Genomic DNA, 26,136 nt, shown 5'->3' with positions numbered 1-26,136 from the left:
GCTTCCAAGGGAGGTGGTGCTCTCCCCTACCCTGGGGGTCTTTAAAAGGAGACTGGACAAGCACCTAGCTGGGGTCGTCTGACCCCAGCACTCTTTCCTGCCTCGGGCAGGGGGTCGGACTCAATGACCTACTGAGGTCTCTTCCAACCCTAACATCTGTGTATCTATGAATCACTGAGAGCCATCAGATGCTGCTATGATAGTCAGGAATGCAGCCAAACAGAATGTATGTGAGCAGTTAGATATTTAAAGACATGCTTTCCATTAGTTGTGGTGTATTTCTTTTGAGAAGCTGAACACCTCCCCTCTGTCCCCCACAATTGGGTTTCTCCTCAAAATCTCTCCAACTGAATCATCTGTTAGGGATACAATCAGTTACTGCTAACTGATTTTACCAAGCAAGTATGTTACATGGTGTTGAAAGCTTTACATGCAACAGCTCTGTTGTGCCACACAGAGCAAATCCAACAGTAAAATATAACTTTGCATTCAAACCCGTTATATATTGGATCCAAAGGTCCAGGGGCCTTCCAGTCAGCCCCAAAGATAGGAACAAGAACCTTGTTTGCCCAACAGCTGCAACAATTCAAGAAGTATACCACAAAGCAGCAGTTTGAGGGAGAAGGAAAGGTGTCTTTCACAAAGACCATCTCAAATGCAGACAGAATCGTATGTCTTTCCCAAAGGCGGTGGTTAGAAAGAAACTGCTTGATTATAAGCATACAACTATGCTACCAACTCCACCTTAAACTCTTTATTTTAGCAAGTATCAAAACCTGATTTTTTTTTAGGAACCAGATCATGTGTGCCCAGAGTGTTCACTGCACATGCCTTCCTTATCATCACAGAGGAGTTTACATACAAACCCCTCTGTCTCAAGCACACAGTAACAGGTTAGCAAAAAACCAACCAACCAAAGAAACAAAAATCAATGAAGCAACAAAAGAGGATGTTTGTGAACAAAGGTCAAGCCACAACTGCACGGCAAACCCTGGGAATAATGGAAAATTATTGCTTCAAAACAAGGGTTAATAATTGGGCTATCATGAAAGTTTAAAATTTTCCAACTTAAAAAAAACTAGAGACAGGTCCAAGCCAGCATCCCAGACCCACTAAATTTTGTAGTAGTATTTTCCAGCTCACATCCACTGGCAATATAAAAAACTCAGAACTACAGAGGTAAGGTGACATGAAGACACACAGTGGCTTTGTATGCGCTTCAAAGAAGCTACCTAAATACAGGCTGGCTGTATACGCAATTTTGAAAAAGTCTTGAGCTCTTTGTACCCACTTCTCAGTGATTCACAGGGTCTTCATGGCTTCGAGATCACAGAAGATGTAGATGGTTGTGAAAAGGAGGAAGAGGCCTTATTCCTTGGGAAGTAGTATCTAATGAAAATGGTCAAGGAATACTGCAACATTTCAGGCAAAACATCTAGCAATGGCATCAATAAGGAAGGTGAGGTTATACTGGCCAATTTTCTAAGTTTTAATCTCTCTCTCTACATTGCTGACTGTGGCTGTATACAGCAGGTGCATTTTTGCCCTGAGAAATGGCAGAAACAGTCTGAACACTTCCTATTCCTGGCAAGCTTTCGAGAGCCAGCTGAATAATGGGAGGAATGCACTGGGTCTGGTCAATGAAGCATGCTTGTGCTTTCTTCTTAATCTGTTCATTTTGTTGGCATCTGGGCCAGTTTGGTCAAAGCCTAAAACTTCACTATGAACTTGGCATGTTGCAAGCAGCCTAATGATTGTTAGCAGACGACCAGGCACTGGTCCAAACACATACTGACAGATGCATGCAGTCATATGGACAAACATCAGCATCATCACCACCTGGAGTGCCCAGGATTCTATCTGAATGAGTGTAAAATTAGATTTCAGATGATACCCACACTGGATCCACCAAGATCTTTCAATGAACAACCTGGATTTGTATAAACAAGTTACTCTGACTTTGAGCCAAGTCAAATACGCTTCAAAGGATACACATAAGTGGGGATACCCCTTACAGCCAAATATTTTCGGATGAGCCGCTCAGTACCATACCAGTTAAAACCCTTTGTTGCATGTCCAATACGTGGGAGATGGACACTTGCTGGCAGAGAGAGAGTGAGAGAGAGAGAGAGAGAGAGATTGGAAAAGTTCTTTGAAGCCTGATGCATTAAAAAAAAGGATGTGGAATAAATGCTACACTAGTGACTGCAGAGTTGCCTTGGAACATAATGTTCCACTTCCAGTGGATAAATCTGTGTCTCATTCTCTTCAAGGTGACAGCTGCAAATGAGATGGAAAAGGCCAGTTAGACCATCCCCTCTGTGACCCTGCCCAGAATCCTGAGGTGGAATTTCATGTGTGGTTCTTGCGGCACATCCCCAGCTAATGGTATGGGTAGATGTACGTATGCTTACCATTCCTTTTCTTGGCTGTTAAATAAATCTTCTTCAAGCCCTTTTCCAAAGCAGACAGCTTAATGCCAGACAAGTTGTTGGAGCAATCCCGGTGCTGTGCTACAATCAGGGCCAACTAGGGAAAAAAATATGAGACGGAGACAGGTTGACAACAGACACAGAGAGCTGCTAGAAAACAACTGCTTTAACTGCTTTATAGGCCAAAAATGCTCGCGCTCGCTTTGTTTCTTTGCTGTCTTTTATCTTTTTTTTTCAACCCAGTCCTACTCTGTTCGGGATTATGGTTATTCTGAGGAAGACACAGCATCCACTTTGCATTGTTTCAAAAATATTTCAGTTAGGAGAATATCAAAGGGGTTTTTTTATAGTTACCAAGTCCTGTCCTTTATTTCTGGATACTTTATCATCAATGGGGAATAAGAGGGTTCCTCCCAAGGCCAGGTCTGTCCAAAAAAACCAGAACAGAATAAAACATTAAATCCCACAGAGAACAATGGTAAATCTGCCTAACAATAAATGTGTCACTGCTGTTTTGCACTCCTGTATGCAATTGCCCTTGATACCAGTCACATAGGCATGTCAACTCTTCCCCCATCCTCCATCATTTTCTTCAAATGGAGTAGTGAAACAGAAAAAGACTGATTATTTTTCAACAAAGGATTTATTCTTGTAGTATTCTGTTTCCTGACAATTCTTTCAGTCTCCATTAAGATGCATGTGTTCTTCATCAGCGATTTAACATGGCTTAAATTTATGATTGTATAGGCGCACAAAGTGGATCAGTGAGATGAAGCCCAGCTCCTACTTCTCAAAGCATTTAGGCATATGAACTGCAGACTTAGGATACTGTCTTAAGCCGAGAAGAAATCCCTTGACTAAAGAAGCAGATATTTCCCTGGGGAATATATCACAAAGGACAGATTTCCATGGAGAATTCTTTGACCCCAACGCAGAAATCTGGGCAAAGGGTTTTCCTGCATTATCCCTTCTGATGCTAGGCACAGAAAGATCCAGGTGCAAAGAAAAGACTGCCAGTTTCATGTATGGAAGTCCCCAATTTGCCAACACTTTGGTGTGCCTAACTCCCGTGGGAATTAACAAGAGTTAGGTAACTAAATGTTTTTGAGGATCTGGGCCAAAGGTTGGGCTTTTCTCTCTTACCTTTCATCTTCCCTGCTAGTTCGTATATTTTCCTGGGCTGATCAGAACGAACCTCCAGTGCTGTAAACAAGCCTCCTCTTCCCCAGCGGCCAGAATCATCTACAGCAAAATTACAAGTTAGATTCCTTTATCTTACACTAGGGGGCTGTGTCTGGAAGAACACATTCCAGAACAAGTCCATGCAAATAATGACCTCTGCTGGGAACAGACCCCCTCTCACCCAGCACCGTGGGTATTGTTAGAAACCACTGTGGAAGATGAACCAAAGTCCACCCATGCCTCAGAAAACAGAGAATGTAAGCCTAGAAGACAATCCTTGCTTGACAGCTCAGGAACCTGGGGAGTTTGTGCAGATTTCAGCATGATCAACAAAGTGTAACCTCAAAGGTCTGTTTCCAGGCCAACTGGAAGAGAAGGAAACTTTCTGAATGAGATTCAAGGGGGGTTGGGCCTTAGTAAATCTGCTGACAGACAAGACCAGGACTCTACTCACTTACAAACATTCCCCCCAGCTCCCAGTTTGATTCCCCAGTTCCCGGTTTGAACCCCCAGCTCCTGATCATTCCCCCTATCCCTCGTAGCTTCTCCTCGGGCTGCCAGCACTTCCTGCCTTGTCCTGGCAGGGGGGCAGCAGGGGGAGCAGCTGGACAAGCCGCAGCTTCTCCCAGGGCTACCGGCTCAAGCTGGCACTCGTCTGGCTGCTTCCCCAGCTGCTCCCGCCAGCACTGCCTAGTGCCTGCCTGTACAGTCCATGGCCAAATCTCTGAATCGATTCAGAGGCTTCCGATTCGATTCAGAGGGATTAATAGGTCTCCTGATTCGATTCAGATTAGAAGATTCAGCCCCCAAACTGGGCCGAATCTCCTCTGAATTGAATTGGCTACAGAAGCTTCGCACAGCCCTAATCTACATCATATAGACAGGTGGTTTCCAGCCAGTACCACCCACCCACTGCTGCACTTCAACAATGTAGCAGCCATGCTGGAAGGCACAATTCAGCCCTCCACTACTGAAGTCTGTTCTTGTTCTTGCCACCCCTACCTATGCAGTGGACAACGATGGCATCCTCCTCTTCAGCTCTGGGGTGGGTAACATCACCCATCATGTACTTGATGGCATTCAGATCTGGGTCTATGTAATCCAAATCCACGTCTGGTTTATCCTCTCCCTCCTTAAATTCCTCCTCTGTGTCACTCTCCTCTGAGGGGAGGCAGGGGGACCTGTAATGAATTGTCTCCCACCACGCCATCCTGCAATGAGGAGAGATAGACCAAAGAAGATGCAAGAAAGAAGGCCAATTATCTTCCATTTTAAATTACGACTGCAATGCACTGGAGGCAGGCTCTTAGGGTACAACGCTCAGAATAAGATCTGGAGTCACAATTCCCCTCCCTCTCTTCCTCCAAATTTGGGATGGAATTTGGAAGCGCCGGTATTTATGGTGCTAAGAATGAGAGATGGGGTTCTTGTGATGGCATACTTGCAAGAACATGGAGGGTGTGAGTTCAAAGGAGGGCAAGAAACTGTTCAGGATGGTACATGGGGGCATAAGTAGGAATTATGGAGATGAAATTAAGATGCAGGCTCAAGTCACAAAACACAGACCCAAACTGATTTGAACTAAATTGGGCTCTCACTCCAAGCTCCCCAAAAGTCTGTGCATATTTAGAGTTCATGTGTTTCTGCCCCCTCCATAACATCAAAAGTACCAGAGAAGTTAGGCTGGATGTTAGGGACAAGAATACATGGTACTATTGGGCTAAAAGTATTTCAGCATCTCCTTGTCTTGCAATTTCAGCACTCTCTCCAAAACAAAATGCACCATGGTTCATAAACTACCAACATACCAATTTCATCTCTTCCATCAACCCACACTTCGAATGCCCCGTTAACTGCAAGAGTGAACAGTGCTTGTAGCTTTCTGACATTTTTCTGTCAGCCTGACCCAGCCAGCACCCACCAGTACACACCCCACACTGCTTTGTGGTAGGCAAAACATAATCCTACTTTTTCTTGTGGTCAGCTTCTGCTTTCTTCCTTTTCTTCTCCTCCATGAGCCTTGTTCTCTTTGCTGCTGCCTCCTGTCGCTTCCTCCTTCTGGCTTCCAGCTCCTCTGGGCTCAGCACGTGCTTCCTCTTGGCGGGCACTTCCCGAAGACCCATGAGAAGGACCTGGAGGAGGAGGGGAATCTTAAAGAAATGCACACTTCTCATCTTAAACTCTAATCAGGTTCCATCGTATCTGGTATCTCATCCTTGTCTGCAGCATCTCACACTCTCAAACCTATTTCAAACAGGTCACCGAGACATCAGATTCTAAAAATGCCTTTTGATCCCATGACCAAATTTGAACCACTATCCTAGGCACACCTATCTGATCCATTGTCAACCTTTCTGAGTCATTCAGTCCATAGAGTCTAGTGTTAACCTCAAGATGTTTGCATCTGAGCCCTCAAGCATTTCCTCTGCAAGTTTTAGATAAAATAAAAGTCAATCCATCTGCCTCATTTTCCATGAATAATTTGCAGCCCTGCATGCTTCTATTTCTTTCATCTTACGTTTGCCGTGTTTCGGAGGGCTCTCCCTTCTTTACTGGTTTCTTCCAAAACAGCTTTCTGAAGATCCAACAGCTGGTCAAATGCCTTCTGGTCTCCCCTGCTAGGTTCTTTCGAATAATCTTTGCCTTCATATAGATACATATGATCTTAAAAAAAAAAAAAGATAAAAGTATATAATAATGGGTATGTGGTGAGAACAAATGTAACATGAATGATATTTCTAAGAGGGAAAGGGGCTATTGCTGAGATAGTTTTGCAAGGAAAAGTGCAAGTATTGCACTGAGGCAAGAAAAAACTAATCTCTGCCAAGGTACTTGTCTTTACCCATAGCAAGTTGGAACTTTCAAGTAGAATTTATACCAGCCTGCAATTACATTTTTTTCTCTGTTATGTTGGTTAGGAGCATGCTTAGAAGAAAGATCACACTTTTTGCTGACATTGCTATAAAGGCACGGTAGAGACATGGCAGAAAGCTCTTTTCCTAAAGACCTCTGGCCAGAATAAACAGTTGCTCCAGTAGGGGTTTTGCCAGTGCAACTCTGTCTATACAGCCCCCTGGTCAACCCTGTTAAGACAAGCCTTTTGTTTTGGGCTATCCAAGCATGAACTGGAACCCTGGCAACCTACAGTGACTGCTCGTAAGGGCAGCCCTTTCCTCATCAGTGGGATCTGAGCAATTACACTTCCTCCTTAAGTTTACAAGAGAAACACTGGTGAGTGCCAACGACTGGCAACTGGCAACCCCTGAATGAGACACAATGCCCATTCTATCTGGCCCTGTGTCTACAGAATCATGGAGGCCACAGCTCTTGTTAAGGCTGAGTTCTGTTAAGTAAAGATTCAAACTTTGTGCTGTATCCTTCAGCAGTAACACTCTTAGTGTTACAGGGGAATATATCTTTAAAATTCATTTTCATCTACTCTTGGACCACAAATGCTAAAAAGCCTGCCCCATAACTGCATGTATATTGACTGGCATCGCAACAGGGCAGATTAAAAGTTGCCTGGGTACCCTGTCTGCATTTGTTACCCTCACATGTATGGATTTCTTTCAAATGTAGCCTTAACTAAGTATCCTGTGCTTATAGCATGTGGTTCAATAGCTCTGCCTGATTCAACAGTTTGGTTTAACAGTTAAGAAACCTATATGATATTCCTTAGCCATATATTACTGATATGGACTCACTACCCTAAATGCCATCTTAACACAGTTCTCCGGAAAGGAATAAAGGCTGCTTACAGACGTTGAATCAGCTTTAGATAAAAGCGTCAAAAAATCCTGCTGAAGTGCCCAATCTATACAGACGCTGTGGCGCCAGGTCCAATTAACATGCTACTTCTGGAAAAGTGCTGTTTTGGGGGGGGGGTTAAAGTCTATAAGCAGACAAAGTTTATTAATAGTGCATAACTTTATCTTTCTCTAATGACTTTCCTTCAAGAGGCTTAAAGCCTTTCAGAGACATTACTGAATTTGGCATTACCTACCCCATGAGGCAAATAGTTCTCATTTTAGGCAGGGAAATGAGGCATGGAAAGAGAAAGGCAATGATCATAGGGCACAAATCCAATCCATGGAATAGCCAGAAATAAAATCCCAGTCACAAACCCATCTTTCTGCTCTGCAAAGTTGCACAGAATATCACTGCATCTCCTTGATGCTTTCTCTAACAGTTACTAGACTGCTGGGTGTCCCGGGCACCTTGAGATCACTGAACATACTCCCCATATCTTGCTCCTCATTTTCTTCTTTGCTGGGTAGCACCATATCTGTGATCCATGCTCCCTCTTTTGTCTCTCCAAGAATGTTTTCCAGGTCCACCTCCTGGACATTGCTCCCCTCAGAGGACAGCAATTTATCCAAACCAAACTTCAGGATTTCACTCAGCTGGGACAGACAGAAGAAGAAATGCATCATTATTGCCCTCACTTTTCATACCATTCCAGGCATACTGTTTCTAAGTTTAGAGGCTGATAGGATACTGGAGGGGGGAATTAGATCCTTAATATCACCTGACAAAGTATTTATGCTCGCACAGGGGGTATCCTCCTTTCTCTCTTCACCAGCTATCCACCAGATCACTGGACACCCCCGTCAATAATAGTGATGAAAGCCATTTAGCACAATAGGTGCACTGTCACACAGTTCACAGACTCAGACAAACAACACTGCACTTGATTACATCCAAGGGGTAACCCAAAAAGCCCCAAACTTTCTGAATGTTAAGCAAAAGCTTGGATTTCCACAGAAGTCACTTGGGAACAAAGTACCAGCAGGGCCTATTCCTGGATGTGTGCTCACACTAATGTCTCTCCTGCTGAAGCCATCACTGTTAAGAAAGATTTGAAGGACAGACATAAGACTGGAACACATGCGTGTAGATTTTTTCCTGGTTTCACTTCACATGGGGTTCACCTCTCATTAGTTTCACTTTGGGCCTGACTACGCTCAAAATGCTTGAGCCAACCTCAGCCTTAGGTTCCTGGCTACAAGTCATTCCTTGGATTCCTGGCAGACAGCACCTGCTCAGGGGGAGGCTGCCTGAAGTTTGCAAACAGGTTTTGGGTTGGCCTCAAAATGATGGCATGGCAGTTATGCTTGTCAGGGAGAAGCAGGGAAAAACAGATCAGGTGTTAGAAGCGGTGAGTCAATTTCCATGTAAATGAACATGCAACAGACCTCTCAATTTTTTTTGCCTTCCTCTGCAGCACTGAGATGTCGGCTACAGCTAAGGTTGCAGTGTGTTAGGGGGTGCTGACTGAGTTGTAACGATGCACCTGCTGATAGTTAAGCTCAGGGGTTTTCTGGCCAGAGGATCTTGTTCTTCCACTCGGGGTCAAACCCATCACCCAATTTGGGGCTAGGAAGGAATATTTCCCCTAGGTCAGGCACACACTGTAAGCAGGGGGCAGGGTTTGCCTCCTTCTGTAGCCTGGGGTGTAGTCCTTTTCCTAGGATGTTCTGAGCATCTATTAACCAACTCCTTCCCTCTCCCTACAGTGGTTGGGCACTGGCAGTGCCCTTGTCTCCTCTGATTTTATATTGTCATAGGGTGCTGTTTGTATTTCAGGTATTGTGCCTTGTACTTGTGTGTCAGTAAAGTGGCAATTTTAGGGATTCATTAACAGTTGCCTGCAAATGCAAGGGACTGAACTTGATGGCCCAGGAAGCCCATTCCAGTCCTATGTTCCTAAATATCCAATATAACAAAAATAAAAGGAAAAGACAACATCTGCAGAAAATAGGTCCCATCCTTCAGATGGAGTAACCTCAGCCTCAGGTAACAGAGGTTACTCTGTTACCAGAGGTCGCCTCTCAACCGCAAGATAAGGTTGAGAGGTGACCTTGTGGCTGCCTATAAGTTCATCACGGGGGCACAGAAGGGAATTGGTGAGGTTTTATTAACCAAGGCGCCCCCGGGGGTTACAAGAAATAATGGCCACAAGCTAGCAGAGAGCAGATTTAGATTGGACGTTAGGAAGAACTTCTTCACAGTTCGAGTGGCCAAGGTCTGGAACGGGCTCCCAAGGGAGGTGGTGCTCTCCCCTACCCTGGGGGTCTTCAAGAGGAGGTTAGATAAGCATCTAGCTGGGGTCATCTAGACCCAGCACTCTTTCATGCCTATGCAGGGGGTCGGACTCGATGATCTATTGAGGTCCCTTCCGACCCTAACATCTATGAATCTATGAATCTAAGAGTTCAAAATTAGGGCCTCCCTGCCTCTGAGTTCCACAGATGCTTTGATCTGAGTTTGGTTTGGTCTCTAAGAGATGCTACCAGCTGCTAGGTTCTAATGCAGTCCTCCCTAAAGACAAGGCCAATGCTGTTAACATCCCCTGCAGTGCGGGCTCATTTTTTACCTGCATGTCTGCTGCTGTCTGAGACTTGACAGCTCTCAGAGCAAACTGCCCCCCTTCGATAATGGCATTCGTTAGTCGAAGCTTGGACACCGCTCGTCGGTAGATTATTTCTTCCACGGTGTCTCGTCCAATCAGGCGGATAATTTTTACAGGCCTGGCAGAATGTCAGAGAGTCAGCTGAACTGCTGATGTTGCTTTAGGACAAGGGACCAAAGTGTGAGGCCACCCCTGGCCCAGTCCCGTTACAAGCAGCTTACAGAAGCATAGAGAAATCCTGACCCCTCTGCAACCAGAGGGAAGAGGATGGGACACTGCAGAGAGAAACTGGCCTCCAGTCCAGTCCTCCACAACTGCAGAGCTCCTGACTCAGGAGGCCTAGGGAGGATGGGGAGTGAATGAGTTCAGCAAAATAGAAGGACAGGACCATGCCAAAGACAAATGGCTCCCCCTTCCCCACCCGCCATTCCCAGGGGTGGTTTGCTTAGCTATCTTCTGCCAGCAGAGATGAAGGTGAACACTGAGGCTGCAACACTGAGGATGGGAAGGAACAACCGGGTGTTGGGAGCATGATACAGAGCATAGCAGTCATTCCTCACTTGTTCTGACCAATCCTGTGAGCTCTTGCAATGGCCTGCAAGTCATTTTGCGGGTTGAAATCACTGTCGACAAAAATAACAGTATCTGCAGCTGTCAGGTTCATGCCGACACCACCTGAAACCAAGAGCCCAGAGAGAGGGGATTGTCAGTAATGCATGATACTCAACAGAAAAGAGGGAGAGCAGACTGGTGCTTGCTAGGAGAGACTAAATCTGTTCTGACTAAATAAAAATAAACCCAAGTTCCACCCTCCTCTCAAACCTAAAGTTGAAGCTTTTATAAGGATCCAAAAATTTTGCTCAGTCTGTTGAATGCTATCTTCATGCCTTACTCTTTATGTTTCTAGGTTTCCACAAAGACCCCAAATGGAACTGTAGAACCCACTACAATGAAGAAGAGAAAGGACTTGGATCTTGTGCACATAAAGGGGCTGGTTTGCTGAAGCTATTAGACACAAGACAGATCCTACGAAACTTTCCAGTTGAAGACAAACTACTACAGCCTGGACTGCTTAATAACCACACAAATGGTCTCCCTAACCCATGGCCTGGCCTTAGCCTGGAAAGGATTTCTGGTGATGATACTACAGAAATGTAAGGAAACCTCATACCCACAGATAACTGTCCAAGGGCTGTGGAGGGTCTAGATACTTATCCACAGCAAACCTTTTGAGGTTTTCCAGTCACTTGTTTTTGTTTGTTTTTCTTTATAAGTAACAGCTCTCATGGAACAGAAATACAATGTGAACTAAAAAAATGTAAAGTTACTCTCAATGGCGGCGTGTACTGCAACTAAAAAGCAGGGATATGCTGAGCAGCATTTCCTCCCACCCATGCCACACACCTTCGTTTGTAGTGTCCATACCCCCCCTGCAGACCGAGGCAGTCATACCCTGAAATCCTCCACCAGTCACTGGAGCAGGGATGGAGAAGTAGTCTCTTTCTTGATGTTTGACCAGATCTAATGACTGACTTTCAGGGGGTAAAGAGCCTGGCCAGTTTGGGAAGGGAGAGCTCAGGCCCCATGGAGGACAAAGTGAAAAAGACTTGCACACATGTCAAGAGGAGCAGAGTCTGGATCTTTGTTGGGATGGAGAGCAGGGAGGCGAGGAGGTCTGGAAAGGGTTCTGTTTATGAGGTAAGAGTGGGAGAGATGTATAGGACAGCGCCAGGAGACATTCTGCAGCCTATGGCGCTGAGGAGTGGAAGACACCCGTACCAGTCTGTTACTGGCACATGGCTGGCATCTGTGCAACGTAAATGTTAGTCATATTCTGTAAGATTAAGCTGGCAGTGGGACAATACCCCCTTCATATGAAGCTGTTTATAAAAAAAGAACCAGCTGGGTTGCACTATAAACAGTGCATTTGGCATCAGCTGCGGAGACGGTGTGAGGGAAACTCAAGCTCCCACCAGTAGATGAAGAATTGCCAATAGCCAATGCACACCACCTAACGGGGTGATTTTTTAAAAGAAAATCCACATACTTCTATTACAGAATAAACAATATTTTCTTAAAAATGAAATTGTTAACTATATTGGCTTTACTTCCCCTTTAAAGTCCCCATTTAAGTATTAAAATTGAGGTTCTCCACAGAGATAAGGCCTTCCCAAAGTCCTGTCAGTCCCTACATACAACCAAAGTACAGTGAGGGACTGGGACTGTATAACACACTTCCATTTTGGTCCCTCCCCGATCCCTCTCCTTACCTGCCCTGGTGCTCAGCAAAAAAACAAAGATGGGCTGTTGACCAAAGTTCTTGATGGCAAGGTGCCTCTCCTCTCCTCTTACAGATCCATCCAAACGTTCATAGCTGTAGCCTTGCCAAACAGACAAAAATGGCAGATGCTGAAGACACTGCTGTTCTGACTTTATTCCCCTGCATGGTGCTTTCATCTTTGCCAGCCCCTCTCATCCCAACTTTCTCCTCTCCATTATTTCCCCAATTCACGTGTTCCTCTCCCCATCCCCACCCCACACTTCAGGGTTTTCTGGGCTCTCCATGGAACTCACCATGGCAGCCCCCCTATAGTTGATGTCCTCCTACTCCCCCCAGTCTCCCGCACTGCGTTGTTCCACTCATAGTTTCTAGGTCTGTTCTCACCTCAGAACCAGGGGGCCAGTGTCTGCTCCAGTAACACTGGTGTAAATCAAAATAACTACCTAACCTTGCTGGAGCTACTCCAGATTTACTATGTGTAGAGGGGAGCAGAGCTGAAACATGGAACCAGAGACTCTTAGCTTTAAAATTGCTGCTTGGAAACAGAATGGAGAAATCCAGAGCCAATGCAGAAAAGTGGTGGTGCACTGGCCTGTTGCAGACCAGGTCCCTTTGGGCCACTAGCCCCAGGTTGTGGACCAGTACAAACAGGCCTCTCTCAAGCAAACTCCCATTGGCTTCAATGAGAGTTTTGCCTGAGTGAGAACTCCAGGATTTGACCCCTACTTGGTGTTCAAATGCAGCATTAGCTGTCTACTACCATAAATACAAAACAAAAGGCCCTTTTATGGGAAAGGCTCAGTGAGCACTAAGCCAGGTAAGTGCCAACAAAAGAAAATGTCTCATATGTCAAGAATGCTTTTGGTAATTAAAGCTGGTTGCTAAAATATGGAATGGTCCTGCCTGCATTTGCAGTAACAGAGCTTCTAAGGAGACCAGCTAAGCATAGCTAGGTGGCTTGACTTTTAGTTAATTCATGCTCAGTGTAGCTGCTGAGTGCGGTAGGGTCCATTCAGATTTGGATCTGCAGAACCAAGACCAGAACGTAGGGCCAAGTTCTAAAACACAAGGCTCCTTCTCAACTAGAGAGAGCATGGGGTGAAGTGTAATACATCATGCTGTAGTGTGAAGCATATACCCACAGTATTACCACAACATCAGGATGTGATAATTCAAATTCAAGCTCTTGGGCAAGTGGCTGCCACATCCCTGAAAATAAGGAGTGCTGCACTCAATAACACCCAGCTTCATCACAGTCCTATGACCACTGACTTGCATGCACCAGGTTTATAAGCTGTCCAATGCAGTAGAAAACTGAATCTCAGAAAACCTTTGCTTGTCAGCCCTATTTTACAGATGACAACACTAACTCACAGAAGCAGTCATTGCTAGAGCAAAAATCAGGGCTCTGGATTCCTACCCCCAAGAAAATGCCTGCTAATTAAAAAAAGTCCCTGTCACGATGGTCCCTTCTCTGTCATGCAAGGATCAGCAAAGGACAGCATAGCTGTAAGTGATATAGGATCATTTATGACAAGCCCTTTGCTCCAAAGGCAGATGCATTTCACCTCGGTAGTCCATGTAGTCTTGAAGAATATCGAGCATTTGAGTCATCTGGGAAAAGAGCAAGACACGGTGGCCACTGCAAAATAAAGCAAGGTATCACAACCCTCAATGTATATTTTATAGTGCTTCACAGAAGCAGAGACAGTTTGTATTCATTTCATGCAGATGTATAATTAAGCCAAGCATCGTAAGACCTTAGTCTCCTCATCTGTAAAAGGACTTGCTGTGGTGATACTGCAAGTCAAGGATACAACTGGGGTCAGAACTCAATGGCCCTGATTCCCAGATCTGGGCTCTAGGCTTTATACACCAGTGACCCTCCAAGTCCATTTATGCTGTCATCATCATATATATCATATATGATATTCAAAAGGCATGTAGGACCTGATAAGTCTTGTGGCACAGAAACAGACACACTCGCTCTCGCTTCCCTCTATGTTGCTGTATAATGGAGAAACCCTGGCCATTTTGGAAGTTTCACTTTTGCTTTGCCGTGTCTTTTTCAAGCACTGCCTGAGGAGGCTGTCAGAAGAGAACTGCATGCCAGGGGAGATGACCTTGTCTGGTATTGCGATGAGTGGTGGGGGAGTAATTCACTCACAACCTGCTTGAAATTTCCAACAGAAGGGTATATCAGTTTGCTTAGCCTTCTTTTGGGAAGTAGCGAAATCGTCTCGGACATCAGTTACAGATTCTGCAGCCTCTGAAGTTCAGATCCAGAATCTGAGACCAGACTTGAATCCCCAAATTATGGAGTGTTTATACTGACCTTTTCTTTGTCTAAGTTTTGGGTTTTCTTACCAACATTGCTATTTTTCATTCTGACGATGCATTTCTGCCTCCCAGGCCCAGATAGGACTAGTGCCACAAAGGAACTGAAACACTGCGACAATCTGCCCTCAGGGAACCCATGATCAAACCAGACACCTTGAACATCATGTAAAACAATTGATCTCTCAGGATTCCCAGCCCAACTTTGGCAGCTGTTTGGATAAGTGTAGGGAAAGAGCCAGTTTTGGGGGCTCTTTAAAGAAAAGCTTTAAATCATTGTGCTTTCTCTGTCATTCCTAACACAGCTGCCACACTCTAATTAGTTTAATTAGGACTGTCACTAATCATCATTAACTAACTACACCATTCATTTCATAGTGTGCATTAGTCACGAATAAAAGAGGCTGTTTTTCTCAACAAGGCTTATCTATATTCCTCAATCTTCACAGTAACACAACGTACCCAGCATATAAGAAAGAAAGGAGTTTATCTAACAGGCACAGCTTGCCACTGACTTCAATGAGGTGGTCTCCAATTTCAAAGGGCTCTGGTTCAACACCTGGAATGGAAATGAGTTTTAGAAGCAGTGCTAATATTATAGCAATAATTAACATCTCAAGATCACCCCCAAATTACCCAGATGTCACCTATAACAACGTATTGCACAGCTGCTGCCAAACAGACATAGGTATAACCCAGATTCCTGCTTTTAAACCGGTGATGCTTTCCTGTCTGTTGGGAACACCATAATCACAATTCCATGACAAAAACAAACAGTGTGATTACACTGCTTGGAAGGAGAAATCAAATACTGCAGATCCCAGCTTCTTAGTTTCCTGAGAAGATGAGGGACTGCAAACCAGCTGGGGATATATAGAGCTGCAGCGAACATCTGTGTGGGACCACTGAGGCACTTCAGCTGTTTGCTGTGACTTTTATATCAAAATGTACCACTTCTCTGATCAGCTGTGTGGGACCTGCTGTTGAGCTCCAAATGAGCGGAGAAGCAGTATCCTTTGAAGTAAAAGCTGTGGCAAACATCTGAGCAGCTTTTTCTTACTGCAGCAACCTACTGTGAACTAAGTAGGATGTGAACCACCTGGATACAAATTATTCTGATTCTACTATATGCAAGAAAAAACATGTGTAGAGGTAAGATTGAAAACTCAGCCCCCTTCTCAGTGTTGGAGTGATAATATAGCCATGATGGTCCAGGAAATGTGAGGGGCAAGGATTTTTGTGGGTGGTATCTTTTATTGGACCAACTGCATAGTTGGGACAGATTTAGACAAGCTTTTGAATACAGTGCATTGCATTTGAAAGTTTGTCTAAATCTATCCCAACTATGCAGTTTGTCCAGTAAAAGATACCACCCACAAAAATCCTTGCGTCTCTCTTTTTATACTGTTTTGAGTCAGCTAACATGAACTGAGTCTCTTCATACTACAATCTAGCAGCACAAAACAGAGGGGCTTTGCTCAACTTCTAAGCATCAAAGAAAACTACCATATTTGAAGAAACTTGATTCATTTGCTAAAAAACACTTGGTTTCATGTCAGAGACAGAGGAGGCCTCTCTCACCACTGAACAGGTACGGGTGGGCCACACATTTCCGAAGCTGAATTAAAACGTTCTGAAGTTTAACTTTCTTCCCTGCTTCGTTTTCAAATGCATCTGAAATGGGGAAAGAAAAAATGAAATGGCAAACCAGTTCAGCAACATCTCTGAAACTTTGTAACAGCAATGACTGGAATTATTTGCCACTTGGTCCAACTGAATGTTTGAATTTAGGCTCTGCATTTAACATTCTCCCTCTTCAAAGACCAATGGAATTTCCTGTCATATTTCCAGTCAAATATTTGCTCACTTCGGCAAAGGAAACATTTGAAAATGAGACAGTGGAAATCTTCCCTTGTCTGACCACTTTGTTTCTGGACTCTCCTGAAGAACCTGAGTCCTTACTGACATTTTTATAATGGCCCATGAATTTAAAGCTGCCCAAATTAACACAATGAAGCTGCAGTTATTGCGTATAACTCGGCTGCCTCTTCCAAGGAAACCCAATGCACAACTGGGACCTGATGTAAGAGCTCTGCTCATAAGAGCCAGTAACTAAGCTGGGAGGGGGGCAGAAGGATGAGGAAGATGTAAGCTCTAAAAGGGTATGGGAAGCTTTGCTGAGCTTTGAGAAAAACCCTTCAGGTCTCAGTCCTGTTGTCTCAGCTCCCAGGCATAGGGAGATAAGAAGGGTGACAGCCAGGAGAGTGAATGGTATTGTGAGGGAGTCATCAGGGCTTTGTAGGGACACAAGGAGATCAGCAGGGCTTTGGGGAACCTGCAAGGGGGAGATGGATGAATAAAGCTGAGAGTGGGAAGGATGGTCTGGGGCTAGTACACTTTCACTCTGCCCAGGTTGGCACAGAAGGTCTCCCTGACCCTGTGACCATCTCTCTGATGCACAAGGCAGTATCACAGGATGAGAGGAACAACATTGATTAGAGGTCTAGAGAACATGACTCATGAGAAAAAGATGAAAGAACTAGGATTATTTCTTCTCACAAGGGTGGGCCAGTACTGGAACAGATCACCTAGAGAGGTGGTGAAGGCTCCATCCTTAGAAGCATTTAAGTGGAGGTTACACAAGCACTTGTCTAGGATGGTTAGGCATGGATGATCCTGCCTTCAGCAGGGGACTGGACTAGAAGACCTCCCAAGGTCCAACCCTATGTTTCTATGATGAGTTGAGCCTTCTGCACAGTCCTAGGTATACCAGAGTATCTCCAACCTTTCACTAATACACCATCCTGACAGACACATGCACATCCACAGAATGTGTAATGGGATGTTCACATATGAGAGAGCAGGACATCAGTATTAGGTATCAACATCTGGGTGTAATTCAGTATCAGCAGTGTGTCCCTCATGACTGGTTGTGTTACAACAGTGAATGAATGGTCTGAGCATTTGGTTGGGTGTTAAAACGCACAGATGAAGGATGGCTTAACAGGTGAAAAGAAGATATTTCTTGAGATCTTTACTTTCTTGAGATATTTGCAATTTATTGAAAGGTTGGCCCAAACAAGAACTTTAGGACTGACCACACCCAAGCTGTGGAACGGTCCAGAGTCAGATCCAGATGCAATGCCTGGCTCTTATACTGGACCAAACCATAGGTCCAAACTGTCCATAGCTCTGGAAGTTTTTGTATAAGGATCCAAATGCTGAAGCTCAGATTGATCCCAGAGGTTAATACTGCTTGCTCATCAAAAGGGCATCAGAAGATTGAACTCAACCCATTCATTCAGGACATTTTACTATTGGCTAATGCATCCCCCTTTTCAATACAATAGTACCTGGATTTATAAGAGGGAATTGATTTTGCTATTAATCACATCAACAGGTCCCAAATTCCCTTGTTACCTAGGTCTTTCATCAGAATGGCCTTGTAGTATTTTCTCTGCAGGGCTGACATCCCATGATATAGTACCACTTCTACCTTCTTAGGTAGATCTGCAGCGACTTCAACTTTCACCCGCCTGAGTAAAAAGGGCTGCAGGAGACTGTGTAGTTCTTTGGCTGCATGGGGAGGAAAAAGTTGTAACCAGTGAATCCAAGTAATCCATCTTGCACTTCATTTCTTTTTATGAACATTAATGGTAGCTCACAATACCTTGCAAGATGGCTAAATATCTTCCCGACTTAGAAGCAGAGTATTTTATGGCTCGCTGCTTACCTGACTTGCTCTCCGTTTTGATCTCATGGTAATACTGAACAAACTCATCCACTTGGTCATTAGGGAAGATGTCAGGTTCAATAAAACTGAGTAGGGAGTACAGCTCCTGGAGACTGTTTTGAATAGGAGTGCCCGTGAGCAGGAGACTGAAACTCACTGAAAACTGAAGCAAGCAAAGGCAAAGGAAAATTATGTTATATGCATTTAGAAAAGGAACAACACACAAAACTGCTAACGCACTACTCTTCCACACAACTAAAAATCTGGCAATTAGTAGAGGAACACTGCAGAACTCTCTGCCGTCTGTGAAAGCCAGCAGATACAAGGGCTGGAGTCACCAGCAAAGAGATTCTTCACTCACCTAGACCTGTGATCAGAAGCAATTCCATTAAAGTGAATGGAATCACAACAGTGCAACGAATACAGGCTTAAGGAAAGTGAAAACAAAGCTCAAACATGGTGCCATTATAACACTGATCTGTCAAACTAGACATGACTATTCTATGTCAAGTACAACACATGTAATGCAAAATAACAAGAGCTGGTTCAAAAATTCTAGGAAAAAAATGCTGAGAGCAAATTACATAGAGTCTACACTCCTCCCCCCATTGTCTGAATGGCTCTAACAGTGTTGGTCTTTATCTGCACTGTGCTATTTGCAGAATCCCCTGCCATACTAACATTTGAGGAATATGGCTAACACTGTAGTACACTTAATGCAACAGAAAACCCCCATATGTTCAGTAACAGGAACCATGTGAGCAGAATGAAGGTGTGATTAGGCTTATTTGTTGACATGAAACTCCATCCTTGGAGGTTTTTAAGGCCTGGCTCAACAAAGCCCTGGTTGGAATGACCTAGTGGGGGATGGTCCTGCTTTGAGCAAGGGGTTGGACTAGATGACCTTTTCAGGTCCCTTCCAACCCTCTTTTTGTACGATTCTATGATGAGTGAACACTCCTGCACTACAATCAAATATTCAGGAAATGTTGGGCATATTCAAGTCTTGAATGTTCACAGTTCTCATAATAGGGCAAATTCTAACCTGGAATACTAGGCAAATCCAGGCAAACTGTATTGAATTCAGCAAAGATATGCGACTTAACCAAGGTCCCACAGCAAGATCTGGGAAACAAAGTTGAAGAGATGTGACTCGTGGTCTTTTGCACCAATCACTAGACCAGACTTTCCTGACTTGCACACAAATTCAGTACTATCATAAGAAAGCAGGGCTGGAAGGCACCTCATGCGGTCATCTAGTCCAGTCCTCTGCTCAAGGCAGAATCATCCCTGACTAAACCATTCCAGTCGTGTCTGTCCAACCTGCTCTTGAAATGTTCCAAGGATGGAGATTCCACAGCTTATCTGGGTAGTTTGTTCCGGTGCTCGCCCCTGATAGTCAGAAAGTTCTTCCTAATCTCCAACCTGAATTTCCTCTGCTGCAGCTGGAGGACATTGCTCCTAGTCTTGTCCTGTACAGCCACAAAGAAAAGCCCATCTCCACCCTCTATAACTGCCCTTCAAATCCTGGAAGACTGGTATCAAATTCTACCTCAAGTCTTCCCTTCTCCAACTAAATAACCCTAGTTCTTTTAGCCTTTCCTCATAAGTCATGATTCCCAAGCCCCTAATAATTTTTGTCATTGTATGCTACATTTCTCAATGTGCCTGTATCTTTCTTGAATTGTGGGACCCAAAACTGGACACAGCACTCCAGGTGAAGCCTCACCTGGCCTGAATAGAGCAAAAAAATCTGCAAGGGCAATCCTGTTAATACAACCCAGGATTCTGTTGGCTTTTTTTTTTTTTTTGCACAACAAGAGCACATTGTTGACTCATATTTAGCGTATGGTCCACTTTAATCTTCCAGTTCTTCTCTGCAGTACTGCAGCCAAGCCAATCATACTCTTGTCTGTATTTATACATGCAATTATTCTGTTCCAAGTGCAGAACTTTACACTTGTCCTTGCTGAATTTCATCTGATGGATTTCAGACCATTTCTCCAGTTCATTCTTTATCTTAAGCCTTTCCCTTCAGAGTATTTGCAACCTCACCCAACTTGGTATCACCTGCAAATTTCATCATCATCCAAATCAATCTCATCATCCAAATTATTAATGAAGATATTAAACAACACCAGACCCAGGACAAACCCCTGGGGAAGCCCACTTGATATCTCCTTCCAACTAGATATTGAACCATTGATCAGTACTTGTTCAGCACAATGACCCTCTGTTTTGTATCCTCCTTACAGTACTTTTGTTTAGTTTTTTTAGTTTATTAATGAGAACGTTGTGGAAGACAGCATCAAAAACCTTGATAAGTCATAGCGTCACATGCACTGCTCTTCTCCCATCCACACAGCTTGTCACTCTATCATAAAATAAACAAGTTGGTCAGGTATGATTTGTCCTTGGCAAATTCATGCTGGCTGTTCCTAATCACTTAGTTCTCCTCTAGGGGCTTCCCAACAGATTCCTTGAAGACCTACTCCATGATCTTTCCTGGTATTAAGATCAGGCTGACTGGTCTGTAGTCCCCCAGATCCTCCTTCTCATCTTTCTTAAGCATGGGCTTTATATATTTGCCTTTTTCCAATGATCTAGAACCTCACCCAATCTATAAAAATCCTCAAAAAAGATAGCCAGTGGCTCTGAAATTACCTCAACCATTTCCTTTAGTACCCTAGGCCATATCCCATCTGCCCTTGCAACTTGAAAGCCTCTAGCATCTCTAAGAAGTCCCTAACCTGTTCTTCCCCTACTTTAAGCTGTTTGTCTCCATCCATACTTTTTGCTGCCAACTCCACTTACCATCTGGTTGCTGACTTTATTTGTGAAGCCTGAAGTAAAAAAAGGCATTTAAAAAGAAATGCTATCTTCTTGCGTTAGTCAGAAACATGCTCATGTCACAGAAGCCATGGAGATGTGATTGAGTCTTGCATTGTTTAAAGTCTCTCTCTCAAATTGCTCAAACCTCCAAAGCACTAATATTAATCAGAATGTGACATTAATTCTAGACAGAGGGTTCCCTCTCACCACATAGACAAAGCTCCAAGCCATCTGTCATGAAAGACAGAGGAAGTCTGTCCATTGTCTTGGCTGGGGACTGGATCAGGCCAAAAGACTGACATATACACTGAGGGATAGTGGTAAGATAAATTCTAAACTTATTTCCTTTAAAAGCAAGAAAAATCCGTGAAATTATTAAACACTGATGACTTTGTTCACCTCAGAAAGTGTCTTATGCAGCAGGGAGTTCTGGTTTTTCAGTCTGTGTGCTTCATCCACAACCAGAGCAGCCCAATTAAAGCTGTAAAAATAAACAAACAGAAAACAGAGCTCTCAATTAAACTCAAACAAGCAATTCTGGCCAAGATACAAAGGGCACTCTCTGTGATCCCTTTCTATCTGTGCTGAAAACAGCCCTGGACTGAAAACCAAAATCCAAACTCCAAGGAGGGGTGTGGAATCAGATCTTCATCTAAAGTTTGCCACTGTAGTGCACACTTTCCTGTACTTATACTGGATGCCTTCAGATAATCTCTGCATGCAAGGTTGTAAAAGGTTTTCCATTCTCGTCTCCTCTTTTCTAACACTCAAAACTTGCTGAAGCATTCAGCTTTTGAGATGAAATGCGATGGCTAGAAAATGGTATTCAGAGGCTTACTTTTGCGAATTGGCCTAAAGGTAAAGTAGATATGCATTACAACAAAGGTTCATGGCAAGGACAAAGGGTTAATTTATTTTTAAAAGCCTGGTTGTTGCAGTTTTGCAGCCTTCAAGGCAGACAGAGATAGACACACAGGCTGGGAAATTGTAGGCATGTACCACACTGTTCCATAACATGAGATAAGGTGGCTCCAGCTCACAGTGCTCAAGTCCAGAACCCTTGAGATCTCTGGTTTTGGAAACAGACTAAATTAGGAGGACACCAGTAAAGCCCAAATTAGATGTGTGCATGTGATGGGCTTGTGAAACAAAGGAATATGCTGACAGGACAGACCATTGACAGTATGACGACCATAGAAAGACCTATCAGTGATGCCCACAGATGAAGAGTCACCAGGAAAGAAAAAAGAATACAAAGAAGGGAGTTCAGAGCAACAAAGGGTCCCTGAGAGGGGAATCCAAGGCACCATGGACAGAGGGCATACCACCAACCTGTCTCATCCAACCCAGGGGAGGAGGTGGGGAGGGGCGGCGTAGGCCTCCGACCTCGAGGCTGCTGACATCTGACATTCAAGAGAGAACCTCAGAGTGAAGCTCGTGTCCTGGCCAGAAATACCTTGACTGATGATAGCCCTAAGATTGGGAGCTATAGAATTGCTTGTATTATTCCTACCTGCTATCATTATGTATCGATAAAATTTGCCTATTATCAAATAGAAAGGTTGTAGTCAGTCTGAGGGTTTGGGTCCACCTGGAACAAGGTATCTGGGTAATAAATCCAGTACCAAAATTCTCCCTGGTTATACACCCAGACTGAACTTTTTGGACAAAAATAATGTGCTTACCATGCTCCATTTTTTAATCAAACCCTGTAACACAGATGACTAGTTGTGAATTGAGGTACAAAGGGTGGAGAAGGAATTTGTTCTCTGACTCCTGAGGGATTGATTCCTGAAGCTCTCACTAGATTCGACTGTCTCCAGAACTTATAACTAAAGGCATTATTATTGTAAGGCACCAGCCTTATTACAAGACATTGAAATCTCTTCCTGTTTTAAGTGCAGCTTTAAATTCTCCAATCATGATATGAATAACATGATACGAATAACAGGTATGAGGCCCTGGCGATGCTGCAGGAGATGGAAGGAGAGGAGGAAACCTCTGGGCAGGAAGCAACGCCACATTCTCCACGCTCCGAACAGGTCAAGGGAACCAAACAGACCCAGAGGAGGAGGAGTCGAGTGATTGTCATAGGCGACTCCATTCTGAGAGGTACGGAAGGATCCATTTGTCGCCAGGAACCCTCAACACAAGAGGTCTACTGCCTGCCCGGAGCAAAGATTCGGGACGTGACGGGAATGATCCAGGCCATGATTCAGCCCACCGATTACTACCCCATGGTCCTAGTCCATGTGGGTACTAACGATGCAGCCACGAGAAGCCCCGATCACCTGATGACGGACTACCATGCTCTGGGCGGCGTGCTGAGGGAGTTCGGTGCACAGGTGGTATTCTCTTCTGTCCTACCAGTGAGTGGACATGGAAGACAACACGAAAACTGCATTAGAGAGACCAACTGGCAGTTCGGCAATGGTGTCTCGAGGCAGGCTTCGGCTTCCTTGACAATGACCCGCACATCACGACGAGAGACATGCTCAACGTCATGCAATACAATTTAGGTTACGAGGTTGTAGTGATCATCACAGGAGAAGATAGTTCAGGTTTCTCAATTTCATACTTATAACCTAAGCCACCCACATGGCGGAGCTACATGGACCAGAAAGTGATACTCTGGGCTTCTGTTTACTCTATTCTGCTGGCATTACTGATGATGATTCCCTGGATGAGATGACCTGAATAAGGAAACACTCCTTGACTTCATGCCAGTTATGTAAGATGAGCACACAATGCATTTCTATGCCCCTACTTGAAAACCATCTGTTTCATTCAAGGAAAACTGGAAGAACACAGCAGCGCTCTTGAAAATGAAGAGATTTTTTTTTTTTTACTGAAATAGATCAGGAACAAAGTCCTGATACTCAGCGGCCATATCTATACAAACAGCAGACTTCACAGTTGTTACTGCACAGTACTGTCCCCATACAATTTTTTTCAGATGCTACTGCACGCTAGCAGTGCATCATGGTTAGCGTCTGCCAATGCTACTGCACAATAACAAGCTACTGTGCAGATTAATGTCATAATTATGGTGCATTAAGTTTATACCTGTAATAACAGGTATTAAGTTAATGTGCTGTAATCAGCGCTACTGCACATTAGTGCAGATGAACACTTTTTTAGTTATGTTAATGTGCATTAGACTAAATCTACTCCGCATTAACATGGGTTTTGCCTGCTGTGCTGATGTGCAGTAGAATTAGTCTTCTGTGCATTCAGCATCTTGTGTAGATGTGCCCAGTGAAGAGTAGCCACAGCTCATGTAAAACAGACAGTGTCTGAAAGGAAAGCAACCCAAGGAAAAGGCTGATAGGCTCACTGAACAAATCTGAATAATTTAAAAAGTAAGCTCACCACTTAAGAAATGTTGCATCTTTCAGGCAAATCTGCAAACAAACAAAGTGAGATGACCTGTCAGTTATGTTAGCAAAGCTCTTTGGGATTTTCTGTGTTGAGAAGTGGTAGATAAACCAAACAGGGATCACTTCACCAGCCCTTTAAACAACAGCTGCCTCTTGAGAGGAGCATGGCAATTAGTGGGTGGGCAACGAAACTGTAGAAAGAGTTTAGGAGATGGAAAGCAATTAGTGTAGCTGAACCCGACCCTATTTTTATAGGCAATGTCATGGAGATTCTCTAATAACCACAAGTTACCCAGGCCGTAGTCTTATCTGAAATACAATTTTAAAAAACCAGCAATGTTAAAGAGAGATTTTTACATTGGGAAAAACATGTGTCTCAGTCTCTTCACTTTTGTTATGTTTTCCTATGATGGTTCTTCTCGTATTTGAGAATCAAAAGTTTTCAATATCCCTGCCACATCCCACTTCTCCTCCTCCCCCCACCATCAAAATAAATTATCACAATGAATGTGTCGTGTCAGGATTCTTTGCTGTTGTCACAAGTATGCACATGCAGCCTGCTTGCCTGCAGGTTCAAAACGGAGAAGACTTTGAGCTGTGTAAGGACAAAGGCCTTCTCCAAAGCAGTGTCCTCGTTGTGACAGCAAAGGGAAAGGAGAAATGCAAGCCAGATCTATTTCTTTCTACAAGCTGTGTTTCCTTGAGCTCACTCCAGTATGAAAGCCCCTTCAGCCTTCTCATACCAAGTACTCACCGTGCATAACTAGGACTGGGGAGGAACAAGGTGGGGGAGAGAAAAGCAGGTGAAGGGGTTGGGATGGGGCACGGTACGACAAACGAGTCTGAGGTGTGAAGAAAACAAAAGACACCCCAGAACAAGGAAAAGGAGGGCAGAAACAAGGAGAAAAGGACTGAGAAACTGAACAGAGGGAGCTGAGAGACCTTTCACCACTACTGGACTCAAGTGGATGTGTTTACTTTTTAAAAACAGACCAAACTGCCAATGTGAAATGATGCCCAGAACAAACTATTCATAATGGAGACAAAGAAAGTATTTCCCTGGCTGGAAACAGAGATGGGTCCCGAAAGCAGGCTGTTCATGCTGGGGAGTGGTACCTCATATGTTGTCAGCAGGACCTGGAAGTTGAGAGGTGCTTTCAGGTCCCTCTGCAGCTCTGCTCTTTCCTCCTTGTCTCCCACGTATGTCACAAAGGAGAGACCTGGAGCAAACCTGTTCCCATTAAACAAAACAAAACAAAGGAATATGCTGGGCTGAGCCTTCCAGGCCCCAAAAGCTTGTGGTCAACTTCAAACCCTGTCAATCAAACCTAGCATAAAAACCAAAAGAGGACCCAGATGGAAACCCCTTATCCAAATCATGGTGTTGGATCCAAGTCCCTGTTTTCAATCCTGCCCTGATGGGTTTGGGCTCAGGTTATATCCTGTTTTTCTGGCTGTCGCGTGGAGGAGTCCAGAAGCTCATGAAATTGGCAGCATTCTCATAGGCCTTACCATCCAAGATGGGACATGGCAGAACAGCAGCTATT

The 26,136-nt window shown here is 44.2% G+C and overlaps 1 protein-coding gene across 3 annotated transcripts in view; it reads right to left on the bottom strand.

The window, feature by feature from the left end:
* Positions 1–739: 739 nt before the first annotated feature.
* The window catches only part of CHD1L (chromodomain helicase DNA binding protein 1 like), a 30,717-nt gene continuing 5,320 nt past the window's right edge, over positions 740–26,136 (bottom strand). For 2 of the 3 annotated variants that reach the window (XM_019476217.2, XM_006261476.3), the window contains exons 4-23: positions 25,706–25,820; positions 24,582–24,613; positions 21,609–21,690; positions 18,378–18,540; positions 18,065–18,220; positions 16,226–16,318; positions 15,107–15,203; positions 13,876–13,949; positions 12,297–12,407; positions 10,587–10,701; positions 9,991–10,144; positions 7,852–8,017; positions 6,133–6,278; positions 5,583–5,746; positions 4,617–4,825; positions 3,576–3,674; positions 2,787–2,857; positions 2,415–2,529; positions 1,993–2,101; positions 740–1,389 (exon numbers count right to left, since the gene is read on the bottom strand). In XM_019476217.2, coding sequence (XP_019331762.1) covers positions 1,314–1,389; positions 1,993–2,101; positions 2,415–2,529; positions 2,787–2,857; positions 3,576–3,674; positions 4,617–4,825; positions 5,583–5,746; positions 6,133–6,278; positions 7,852–8,017; positions 9,991–10,144; positions 10,587–10,701; positions 12,297–12,407; positions 13,876–13,949; positions 15,107–15,203; positions 16,226–16,318; positions 18,065–18,220; positions 18,378–18,540; positions 21,609–21,690; positions 24,582–24,613; positions 25,706–25,820 — 2,347 coding nt within the window. In that variant the 3' untranslated portion in view covers positions 740–1,313. The other variant, XM_019476216.2, reaches the window with a different exon arrangement.

Source organism: Alligator mississippiensis, chromosome 1 (assembly GCF_030867095.1).
Source record: "Alligator mississippiensis isolate rAllMis1 chromosome 1, rAllMis1, whole genome shotgun sequence".
Classification (NCBI taxonomy): domain Eukaryota; kingdom Metazoa; phylum Chordata; order Crocodylia; family Alligatoridae; genus Alligator; species Alligator mississippiensis.
Note: the sequence above shows the minus strand (reverse complement) of the source record. Positions and strands in the feature narration are given on the sequence as shown.